The sequence below is a fragment of the Hydra viridissima genome, unplaced genomic scaffold (genome assembly GCF_058129835.1).
Source record: "Hydra viridissima isolate aposymbiotic clone 2 unplaced genomic scaffold, HvirCarnegie_v1 scaffold_4, whole genome shotgun sequence".
Taxonomy (NCBI): Eukaryota; Metazoa; Cnidaria; class Hydrozoa; order Anthoathecata; family Hydridae; genus Hydra; species Hydra viridissima.
Window position 1 is genome coordinate 6,041,280 of NW_028324303.1, and position 12,673 is coordinate 6,053,952.

The 12,673-nt window shown below is 28.4% G+C and overlaps 2 protein-coding genes across 3 annotated transcripts; both read left to right on the top strand.

Moving 5' to 3' along the window:
* Positions 1–5,730: 5,730 nt before the first annotated feature.
* On the top strand, positions 5,731–7,178 carry LOC149889567 (uncharacterized). Of its 2 annotated transcripts, none has more exons than XM_090083968.1 (2): positions 5,731–5,928; positions 6,926–7,178. In XM_090083968.1, the coding sequence occupies exons 1-2, from the start codon at positions 5,735–5,737 to the stop codon at positions 7,092–7,094; spliced, it is 363 nt and encodes a 120-aa protein (XP_089940094.1). In that variant the 5' UTR covers positions 5,731–5,734; the 3' UTR covers positions 7,095–7,178. The 2 variants fall into 2 exon arrangements, 1 of the variants encoding a protein (XP_089940094.1); XR_016451482.1 differs by lacking the exon at positions 5,731–5,928 and adding an exon at positions 5,935–6,819.
* Positions 7,179–9,146: 1,968 nt separating this feature from the next.
* On the top strand, positions 9,147–12,375 carry LOC145183797 (uncharacterized). Its single transcript, XM_090083969.1, has 2 exons — positions 9,147–9,354; positions 9,595–12,375. The coding sequence occupies exon 2, from the start codon at positions 10,030–10,032 to the stop codon at positions 11,605–11,607; it is 1,578 nt and encodes a 525-aa protein (XP_089940095.1). The 5' UTR covers positions 9,147–9,354; positions 9,595–10,029; the 3' UTR covers positions 11,608–12,375.
* Positions 12,376–12,673: the final 298 nt, after the last annotated feature.

Here is a 12,673-nt window from a genome sequence, read left to right on the forward strand (position 1 = left end):
CTTGAACAGAACAAATTTGTAGGAGTAAATTTTTAGAAGTTTGATTTTAACAAATTTTTAGAGTTCAAAATATAATGTTATTTTTGAACATATCTTCACTCCCCACCAAAGGAACCACTGTCCACCAAATCTAAAGGAACACAAACTAAAATTTATTTAAAAAAAAAAGTTTTACGTTTGCTGCTATTTCAGTTTCAATACAAAAAAATATTGGTTTAGATAAAATGTAGTTTAAGCATCTATTCTTTGCCCTTAGCAATATAACAAAAAAAATTACAGAAAAATTAAATTATTATTTCCAAATAACTCCAAAACTAAAGGAATTTTCAGAAATGTATGATTAAAAGCATATCAGATCAGTAATTAATGACATATCTATTGTTCTTAATGACATCTATTGTTCTTAATAACCACAATGATTCTATGAGGCTAAAACTTAGATAAGTTTATTACTTATTTTTGAACTTTTTTCAATTGTGACCAGTTTAAATTTTCTCATTTCATTCTTTTGCATTTCTGAACCATGCAAACGTACTTTATCATCAAATTGTTCCCATAAATTCTCAATTAGATTTAGGTCAGAAAAATGCATAAAGTCGTAGTATTTTGTAGTACAGTAAATAATTTTTTTTTTCTGAATTCGTAGGTCCCTCTGCATATTAATTCTAATTGACAAAAGTTGTGTTTTTAATGTTTGATTATTGTCTAATACTTTAGACGAGCTAAATCCTCTCCCGCCCCTCTCACTATGCATCATGGGGATGAATATTGGATGAAACTACACAATGGTTATCCACAGCTTGCCTCACAATGTTTCAATGTTTTTTTGCGGCAAGCATGAATAGCAACTACGGCACCGCTTTATTCTCAAAATAAATACGGGGTAACAATCTTTTCTGATGATTTACATTTTTTGACTACGAGCTGTTCTTAGTTTTTCAAGGAAGGTTACATACAACACCATATTGTTGAAAAAGTTAAACTGATCAATTTATCTTGAAGGTCCTGTTCTTACATAAGAAAGAATTTCCAAATGTACGTCAACATAGTTGATCAATGATTTTCAAAATAATGTTCAATAATTTTCGTTTATTGTTACGTGGTCTAACTTTCCATTTTAAATTTCCTAAGTTTTCTTAACACAATTTTGAATGAGTAAAAATTTTAATTGAATGAAATGAAAAAATTATTCAAACCCCTTTGTTTCTTTTGCGACACCTTGTATATTTGATTTTTCGAATCTCTTAATACATAGTTTTTTTTTGAAGGTTTAAGAGATCTCCACAGCACTGGTTGTATATCCAGAGAGTAGAGATTGATGTATTTACCATTTTCTCCGATATTACATTCTTGCTATATTATATTAACAAATTATTATAATAATAAATTATTATAATAATAAATTATTATATTAATAAATTATTATATTAATAAATTATTATATTATTAAATTATTATATTGATAAATTGTTATATTAATAAATTATTATGTTAATAAATTATTATATTAATAAATTGTTATTTTAGTAAATTGTTATATTAATAAATTATTATATTAATAGATTATTATATTAATAAATTATTATATCAATAAATTATTACATTAATAAATTATTATATTAATAAATATCTGAAATCGAATACTTTTTCATTGTTTTGTAATTTTACTGTTTTCATTTTATTTATTGTTTCAGTATTTGTTTCGAAAATAACTTACGATATTAAAATATTTTCTTGGTTTTATGAGGCAAATTTAACCAATGTAAGCAAAGTCTCAGAGTTCAATATGTGAAATCAAAAAAATGCTATGTAAAATGATACTTACTTGAATGATCATACACTTATAACCAAGGAGGTACGAGGAAGTAAGTATTACCACGATCTTTTTTTTTTTTTTGAGTCATGTTTTCTTAAAAATTTACTATTATTAGTTTATACTTTTCAGATTCATACAATTGAATTGATTTTTCCAAAAAAAAAAATAAAGATAATAAACAACTAGTTACATTTAAGAACTTAAGATCATTACACTAGAAAAACATTTTAGAAAAGTATTTTAGTTGATCCTCCTCCGACGTATGCTTTACCGAGTTGAGTAAATAAAAGCTACGATTTAAAATTTTGAATAAATGAAAGTTAGAGTGTAACTTTATCTTTTTTTTGAAAAGAAAAAAAATTTTTGACGTGTGATAGACAACTAAGAGTTAGGTATTTGTACGTAACCAATGGTTTCATAAGTTACATTTAAAAAACATTTTGTTTTGAATGTGAATTGTTTTGAGTGTGCATTTCTTACAAGTGTTTTAAGTAATCTTATAAATATGTAGAATATCTGTTAATATGTAATATCTCTTTACATATTATATATGTTAATATAATAAATGTATTAAAAAATATGCTGCAGTTTGATATTGCTATGTAGTAGTTTTTGAATTGCAAAATTCTTTTTATGAAAATTTTTTCTCTCCAGTTTTGTTTCAAAGCAAGCAGTAAAATCTGTGTGAAACTTTCTAAAAGCATTAATGAAATCAAAGACAAGGAAGGCTGAGTCTTGTTCTGCCATTTGCTGGAGTAGATCAATATTTTTTACTAATATGCAACATTGATTGCCAGATAATTGTCCTCCATAGTATTGCTCTTCCGGAATATGGAGTACTATTAGCCATTCCTATGCTTTCGGCCAGATATCTTTTATTTCTCTAAATAAGTGATTAATAACGCTAAGAAGAGGCAGTTCCATTTGTGTAATAAGTTCTAAAATCAGTGAATTGCTTAATCCAGTACATTTTAAAACTTGGTTTACATTTCCAAACTTTTTGAGTTGGTTTACTTCCAGTTGAACTTCCAGTTGAACTTCCAGTTGAACTTCCAGTTGAACTTCCTTTGAATTCTTGAAATTATTCAGGACATGAACAAGATCATAAGTTTAAATTGTTGACTTTAGTGCAACTAAGTTTTTTAAACAAAGTTAATATAAAGTATATGAGGTAAACATAAAAATTTTAATGGCATAAAAAAGAAAAGATCAGATAAAAAATATACCTCATGCTACTCCCAAAGGTCATTAACTCTTTGATTGTGTAATCTTGATAGTTCCTCCAAGGGTTGCACCCTTTTTTTATTCTAAGTCTAATGTTACTTGTTCAGCTGCATCAAAATTTTGTGTAACAAGAAGCTTAAGATTTTCTCTGAAGGTAAATTGTTTACATGCATGTGGCAATCCCAACCCAATTGTTTATTTGCATGTGGCAATCCCAACCCAAAAATGGTTAAACAATTAGCAAACCTCTTTCAAGCTCCTTCTTGTGAACTTTTCTTATTCTCCAATTAGTTTTTTCTTTTAGCTTCAACCATCCTATTTGACAAATGAAGTAGCCATAAATTTGCTTCAGGTCAAATTTTAATCAAAGAGAAATAAAAAAGAATAGGCAATGTGATATCTTTCCTCTCATCCTTTCTGCTTAGATCCACTGAAACGCCTAGAGGGATTTTTGCATCGCAAACATCAATGCTTACGTGATATATTTGGAGGATTTTTTGCTAGCGTTTCTATAAGATGCTTTGCGCTTTTTTTGCTATCCAGAAAATTTTCCTGTAATCATTAAGAGACCTAGTTCGATTCAGCATTTTGAAATTCTTTAACGTGTGCCGATGTTCAGAATGTTGTGATGTTCTTGAATCATGACTTAAATAAATCAGTGGAAAATAAGTAGCAGTGCAAGCATTCAAATATTTAGCTTTTAATGAGCCTCAAAACTTTGTTATTCAATTGCTTAAACAAATAAATCTAAAGATTTACTTCTAAGGTATAGGTAAGTTCTTTAAACAAACCATTTAATTTTAAAAGCTTTGAAATATGCCTAAGAAGTTATTTCCCATTTTAACTCACTACAAGAGAGAAGTAGTTGTAATAGCAACATTATAGCTAAATACCAACTATGCAACACAAACCTGAATTTAAAGACATCTAGTATCATCTGGTATCATCTAGTGTCATCTGGTATCATTTGCGGATGTTCATCCTCTCAAAACTGCAGAGTTGAAGAAGAAAACTACTTTAAAGCTAATTTCATTTTCTTTCTTTTATATTTCTTTGTTATACTTATGCGATTTACTTTAGATAAATACTAAATAGCTGATAAAACCTGTTTAAATTCAATGAAAATTTACGGATTCAGCGAAAGTTTAACGGATTCAGCGAAAAGTTTTATTAAATTGTTCTCCTTTTATCTTAAACTTTTGTCTTTACGTTTAAATTTCTATTTAATTTTTCTGAAGACAGCAAAAAAATTTTCTTTACCTTTTTAAATCCTTTAAAAGTTAACTAAACTGTAAAATCTCGAGGATTAAAAACTGCTCCTTTTGCTTAGGAGAGACTACGTATTTAAACTTGTACAAAATAGAAGAGTAGTCCTAAGCTAAAAATAGAAGAGTAGCCGTTCTACCAACAGAATATGTAATAAAAGAGGTCTGTGGAGAGTACGCACCAATAAACTAACCGTTAACAATGATACAATACAACAATAATTAAGTTACAAATGCCACATTTAACAAAACCCACTTACAATAATTAAATAATAAATATTGCTTTCAACATGCTCCTTTACGATAATTAAATTATTATTGTCACTTTTAACCAATGATATATTATATATACTAGATGTCTAACTTGCGAGATTTTATTGGAAATAAAGTGAAGCCGTGGAAGCCATTTCTAATTTGGGCAAAAACATGCATTTTTAACTTTTATTTCGCACGTCGGATCAAGGACGTATTAATAGATGGACGTTCAACGCATTGTTATAGATCAAAGGTGCCGCCAATTAGCCAAAAACTATGCGTGTTACCGTCAATTTGCTAAATTCATGATACAGATACTCCGACTTCTACCCGTCAAATTTCCGTCAAAAAACCTCCCTCAGTAAACCCATTATAATTATGCATTACAGAAGCTTATGGTTATAAAAGACAAAAAAATTAATCAAGAATAGTTCACAAATCTGAAAAAGGTTGATTTGAGCTATGAACTTTGCTTAATAAAAATTTAGCTGTGTTTAAACTTTAACGTCTAAAACTAGGCTTTTGCAAAAAGGCTATGTTTGGTTTACTAGAATGGATAGAGTAAAGTGAAACAAATTTTCCTTATTAAATTGAAGCTGCTATGATATAGTTTAAAGGTCGAAAAAGATATTTTTAGTGTTTTTTTCACCCCACTCTCAGATTATGCTTCCCACTTTAAGGTTCAAATCAGAGAGTATTTCTTATTTTTGTCGGAAATGTCGAACTAATTTGCCTCGCTTTTTTTTTCTCTTGAACTTGTGATTTTTTTTTTTCGTGAAAGACCTAGTTAAAAAATTTCTTACTTTCGATACCTAAACTGCATTTTGTCTAAAGGTATTATAACTAAAAGCATCTTAAAGTTCATAAAATACTATTCCTTTCAGGAGTTGGAAAGATATATAAAGTTTGTATTTTTAATGAGCATTTTTTGTTTAAGCCATTTTAAACTGCCATGTAGAGCTACTTTAAGTTATAATAATCTTATTTTTTTAATTATTACTGTTGTTACTAATAATAACAACAGAAATAATAAAAATGATAAGACCATACTTTTAGTTGCATATTCTTGAGCCTTCTACAAGTGATGTATAGCCTTATTTTTAACCTTTTCTAGATATTATATCAAAAGAAGTAATTTTATATTCATATTTATTATCTCATTACAGGATAAATAATGAGTCTTCATGAGGAATATTTAAAACATTTATGTAGAAAGTGTGGCTGCATAACAAAGCAGGATAGTCACTGTCAAATAAAACCTGTTATCTATAAACAAGCAATTCTTAGCTTTTACAAGCTGGATACCTCAGACTATCAAAAAGTTCATCCTGAATATTTATGCAAATCATGTTATATGGTTATATACAGGTTAGATTTAAAATCAAAAAAAGGCTTTGAAGTTGAGAGGAATGATAAATTCTTCACTTTTTCTGAACACACAAAAACCTGTTATGTACGTAACTCACAAGAGTTGGAAGAAAAAAAAAGCACATGTGATAAGTATTCATCAACAGTTAAAAGCATTTGCATCAAAACATGGTTTTGACTGTTACAATGAAAATAAGAAAAATTATTTTGTAATAGTTAAAATCAATAGTTATCGCCAATCAAATGGCATGTATTGACTAATTGTTTTAAATCGTGAAATGCCATTATCCATTAATATTAACAAATCTCTTCCAGATCAACTAAATCTTCAATCTGCTAATATTATATTCTCCAACATTTCATGCATAAACATCTGTAAATGTAATAATGACTTCCACTATCTTTTTTTCTAATCAGAAATAAATTTTCTGATTTTAAAAATTTCCGAAGCACATCAAATGAGGATGTTGGAATAATTGAAACGAAAGAAGGCAATACATTTGAAAACTTATTAGACATAAAGGTTGTTCATTAATATGTTTAGAAGTCTGTTGTGATTTTAGCACCATCTACCATACTAACTTGGCTGTAATGGAACCCAGGTTAAAGAGAAATGTCAATCATCTATTACCTTTAACTAGCCATTTTTTAACTGTGTACATTTTCTTACACCAGTATATGTAAAAAATGTAATAAAGACAACTTGCATTCTTCTATATGGAAGTTCAATAGTACATTACAACAATTTACAGTTTTGAATAATTTCTAAAATCAAAATTAAGAGTTATTACAATATTTTCATAATCTGGGAGTATTTGCAAATATAAATTAGCACCCGTTTAGGCGTTAAGCTCCACAACATGTGAGTATAAGCACACCTTTAGTGGCAATGTAACATTTCTTTTCATGCTTTTTAAAATTCGATTCTCTAAGATATTTATTGTAACGTTTCAGACAGGTAAATTTAGTTATTAAGCGTTCTTCTGTTTTTTTTCAGCATTTTGGTTTCTTCTGCAATCAGCTTCTCTGTAGGAATTGCTGGTGGTATGAGCTCCAATTCAAAATCCTCTGATAACAATTCCGCTAACTCTTCAAGATCTATCTCAATAAAATCATCCACAACTAATTCAATTTGGTTATCAATACTTTCAAGCAAAAAAGAATAATCTTGATTAATAGCAAAGTTTTCTGTCATACTCATTTTATGTATCGATGCTCAGTAAAATACTTTTAAAAATATTTTTATTGGATAGTCGAGACCATCTTTTTCCGACGTCGAAAAAAATAAAAATACTCCCCGGTTTCGCAACTATCACCTATTGTTTCGCTTTTGTTATCTAAACAATAGCGTAACACGCATATCTTTTTTAAAAAACAATGCGTTGAACGTCCATCTATTAATACGTCCTTGATTCGATTAATCGATTTTTTAAAGAAAATTTCTGAATGACGCTATTACACATTGTTTGCTCCAAACTGAGATTTCGCCTTGGTTCGGGTTTTAACGAAACAAACGCCCTAGCTTAATTATAACATGGACGTATAATAGATGGATGTGCAACTCATTGTTTTACATCAGAGAGGCCGCAGAAATCAGCGAGCCATGCGAGTTTCCGTCAAACTCTAAATTTTCACCCGTCAACAAAAAAATCTATTAAGATGGCTGCCCACAGTTTTAAAACAGAAACTCTGATCACGTGGTATTAGTTTAAACTTTTATAGCACTTGTTTGATAAAACTGTTCAGGATAAAATAACTACTTCACGAGTTGACAAACTACTAAAAAATTACACCGAGGTAAAGGAAATTACATGTTGGCACAAACAGATTTTCATCATTTTTTCAAGATGAACATTTGTAAATTTGGGAACTTTTTTCGTGTAAACAAAGTCTGTCAATAATAAAATAGAACTGAAAGGATAATTTTAAAATGACTAAAAATAGTATAGCGAAGTATAAAAAAGCTTAAATAAAATTTTTTGTCTAGATCTGGTTTCATTTTATTCCTTGGTCCTTCATTCACCGCCTTAATTTTGTGTATTTTTTAAATATTTTTTTCGACGTCGCCATTTTTTGCCTCGACTACACTATAAGCTCCATAATATATTTTCCTTTATGCATTATTTTCTCAGTAAGTGTATTTCCTAATGGGCTTTTTTATAATTCTTTTAATAATCCAAAACCTTTTAAAAAGTTATTCAAATTTATAATTATCTTGTAAAATGCGGCCAGATATTTCATGTTTTCGCTTTTCATATTTCATATATTTCATTGGTTGTAAAAAGCACATAATAACCCATTTGTTTTTGTCAAATAAAAATTAGTTTATGTATAGCTGGTAAACCATATTATGTTAATATTAAATGCTTAGTTATTCTTGCGGTTTGCCATAAATTTGCTTTGCTAAATTCTTTAAAACTGTGACAAATTATTTTTTTCTTTATTGTATTTATAATCATTTTAAGTATAAGTTATTTATTCTTAACTGTATATATTTCTGTTGTTAAACATAAAAATAGAAAATTCTATAATATTCATAAACTGGAAGTCTACAGAATTATGGTAGATGTTCCCTGGACATGAAAACATTGTGCTCTAGGTAGCTACAAAACAAGTTGATATTTTGTATTATTTATTATATCTCAACTTATACAGGTACTAAAGTAGTCAAGCAAATGATCTCAATTTCATTTCATCGTCCGGGTTATTTCTTAAAATATTAAGAATGTCTATCTATATAAAAATAAACCTAAAACTTGGTTCTATTGCTGTTATCTTTAATAAGTGAAAGGAAGTTAATGTGACTGGCTAGGTGAGACCAAAAATTTTCGAAGAATCCGACAGACTTTGATATAATTTAATTCCTATTGTTTAAAACAAAAGATTTGTAACAATGCGCAACGAGCATGATTTGCAAAAAAAACAAAATCGTTGCACGTCCATCTCTTATATGTCCATGATTATAAATACAGGAAAAGTAAATGGGTATTTTTTGGTTCAATTTTTTTTTTTTTTCTTCTTTTCTTCTAGTTTTAAACATTTTATTAATTTTTATTTTTTTAATAAACAGGATGTGTTTTTGATGGTTGAATATTTTCGAGGGAAATGGTCATTTTTTACGAGAATCCGTAACAAACTTCTTGACAAACATTCGACTTAATTGACGTAAGATTCTTTCATTTAAAGTATAAATATTACAAATTTAAAAGATATTTGAAGAGATCTTCTAAAAGCTGCCTTAGAATATTATGTATACTTTTTTGGAGTGTTTTATTACTCTCAAGCGTCAAATTTTTTACACAAACGTGCTTTCTCTATATGGTCTTGCAGTTAAAGGTTTTATCTTATCATTGGCGTTTGGTTTTTTGGTTTTTAACGAGTAATAACGACTTAAATAATGACCAACTTCTATACTCTTCTTTTAAGGTAAATCAAGTTTCTAAAGTTTATTAAAATAGAATTCTTAATGCTTTTGAAATATAAAAGCTTTTGGTGAGGCAAGTTTGTTAGCATACATACACTTGTTATATACAACTTGTTAAAAATTAAGTTGATGAATAGCAATTCTGCTGTGAAGTCTTTAAACAAAATAACAAGGTATGTAAGGTACTAAAATTTTTGTAGAATCTTATATCATTTTAGGTCTAAATATATTAATCATTTTAGATTCGATTTGTTTCAACATACTAATATAAAAGTTTGTACCTAATTCGTTCCGATTCGTTAAAATACCATAAAACCAAACGCCGATACTTAGTTTTATCTATATTCTTTCCGTTGTTTACGTTTATGAAACGAATTGTATTTGCATGAAATGTCTGGTAATCTCTCAAAAAAGTTAAAAAATGCAAAAATTTAAACTTAAATTCTTTGTTTTAATTTTGTGAGTTAACGACGAATCGAACATATATTATAATGCTGCTTTAAATTTTACGTAAATTGTGGAGTTTTCTGACAACTGCAGTTCCGTTGTTCAATAAAAATATACAAACCACTGAAATATGGCTGTGGACGTGCCAAAAATTGCAGTTTAACAAGTTTTTGATGTTAATTTCCTGGTAAAATTTTATAAATTTAGATAAAAAAAAACAAAAAAAAACAATGTTAATTCAAGTAATTATTCTTTTCTTCGTTTGTGCAATTTACGGCGAATTGTGCCCGCCAAGATGTGAGTGCTATCATCAGATGACAAATATTACATGCACAAAACAAAATTTAACAGTAAAGAACATTGAAATGATGCAGTTTCCAATAAATGTTTCCATTTTAAATTTGGAAGAAAATCAGCTCACTTACTTCCCCACAGGAATCTTTAGGAATTACACTAAACTGAAATCGATTGATTTGGGCAAAAACCTTATCGACACCTTTCCTTCAAATTTATCTTCAGAACTTCCTAATCTTGATACTATATCTTTTAACAACAATCGCTTCAAAGAAATCAAAGAGGGTGACTTAGATGGGTTTGATAAAATTATTAGTTTGGATTTACATGGCAATCTACTCACAACCATACCTGCTAATGCTTTTAGAAAATGCACTAGTCTTTTACATTTATATTTAAGATCTAATCAAATTGATAAATTAGATAGAAACTCATTTGCCACATTGTCAAAATTAAGAACTTTGAGTCTTGCAGAGAACAAGTTGACTTCAATACCTTTAGGAAGCTTTGATGATTTTAAAGTTGTTGAAGTAATATCCTTAAAATTCAATAATCTAACTTTAGTTCCAGAAGGCTTGTTTTCCAGTTTGGTTAAACTTTTGGAGCTCTATCTTGCCAACAATAGCATACATCGTATTTCACCTGCAGCATTTCAAAACCAAGATATACTCAATCTAGATCTTTCAGGGAATGTTATTCAAACATTGTCAATGGATTCTTTTGTTGAAACATATGTTGATAATTTGTTATTGGAGGATAATCCTATTGTTTGTGATTGCAGATTAAATTTATTAACAAGTCAGCTTAAAGTTAAAGGAATTTGTCAATTTCCTCAATCTTTAAAAGGATTAGCTTTAGAAAAGGTTTTAATTGACAATTATTTGAATTGTACTGTCTGTTCAATAAATCCTTGTTTAAATGGAGGAACATGTAATGTTACACAGACTAAAGATTATGTCTGCAACTGTAACCGAGAATACACAGGAAAAAATTGTGAAACTAAAAGGCCGGCTTGTGAATTAAATCAGTGTTTAAATAATGGAACTTGCATCAATGTACAATCAAAAGAAGAATATTTTTGCAATTGTACTTTGAACTACAAAGGAATGCAATGTGAAGTAATAAAAGATTGCCTAAAACAACCATGTCTTAACAATGGTTTATGTATAGAAAACACGAAAGGTTATCACTGCAATTGCACTGCCAATTATCGAGGTGAAAATTGCCAAGATGTTAAAGCTTGTTTGAGTAACCCTTGTAAGAACAAAGGAGTTTGTATTGATAATGATAGTCAGGAAAAATATCTATGCAAATGTCAAACTGGTTTTCATGGAAAAAATTGTCAACAAAAAGTTTTAGCACCAGGATGGATTGCATTAATTGTAATTGCAGCTCTAAGTCTATTACTTGTAGGTGGGTTATTTTATGTTTGTAAGACTCGGCGTGAAAGTGCTGCACTATCTGAGAAAAATCGTTTAACAGCACAGCCTGTAAATGCCTATACAAAGTGTTGAACACTTCTAATGAATGTTGAAACCTCTGCTTTCTTTTTTCATTTTTGTTAATTCTTATTTAAAGTATTAATTTTAATGTTTAGCACTTAAAAACATGTATAGATTAATGTTATTATTCATTTTTGATTATGTAGATAAAGTAAACTTTTATGCCGATGCTTTAGCCTTAAATTTTAATTATGTTTGATGACATTGCTTCTTATTTTAAGTTGTTCAATATTTAAAGTAATGGAAATTTTTTTAAGATCACTTTTGAATGGTAACTATGATCAGAATTGCATACAAGTTTATTTGCATAGTTTCAGGATAAAAAAATACTTCATTATAAATTTATTGTACATTCTTTACACTTGGTTTTAGTTTTTTTAAAGTATTTCTTTTTTAAATTTCCTGTCATAAGGTACAACAAGTATTAAGTAACTTCTGAGTTCTTGTGGCAGGAGTGAGATGAAATGATCTTTAAACGAGTAAATATGTTAAGTTTACCTTTTTATGTTATTTTTAAAAAAAAAAAACACTTAAAGATTAGTTTATGAGTTGTTTTCCTTTTATAACGGTTGTTTTTGTGATGCTTTCTAATTGATTACTTCTTGTTTAATGTGACGTAATGTGATGTAATATGATATAATGTGATGCTTTTATACAAAAAACTATATAAAAATTATTTTTACTCAAATATTCATAGTTATATCAAAATGTTTATAATTTTGTATGAACGTTAAATTATATTTATGTGATCTCTGTTTTATAAAATATTATTTACCTAAATAACTAGAGAAATAGTCAGACTCTATGTTTCTATAACATAAATTTATTCATCCATTGAAAGAACTAACAGACATCTAGCTATAATATGAAAACTTGTGACTTAAATAATCAAACTTGTGACCTTAAGCAAGATTTAACAAGATAAGTTTTAAGGCGGATTTCCACGAAGCGAATTATTTCGCGCGACGCGATTTTTTTCGCCACAAATGTTTATGAGCATGCGCACAAAAATATTTTTTATCGCCTGGCGATTTTTTTCGTTTCGCAAAAAAGTTGGGTAGGTTTCAACTTTATTTGT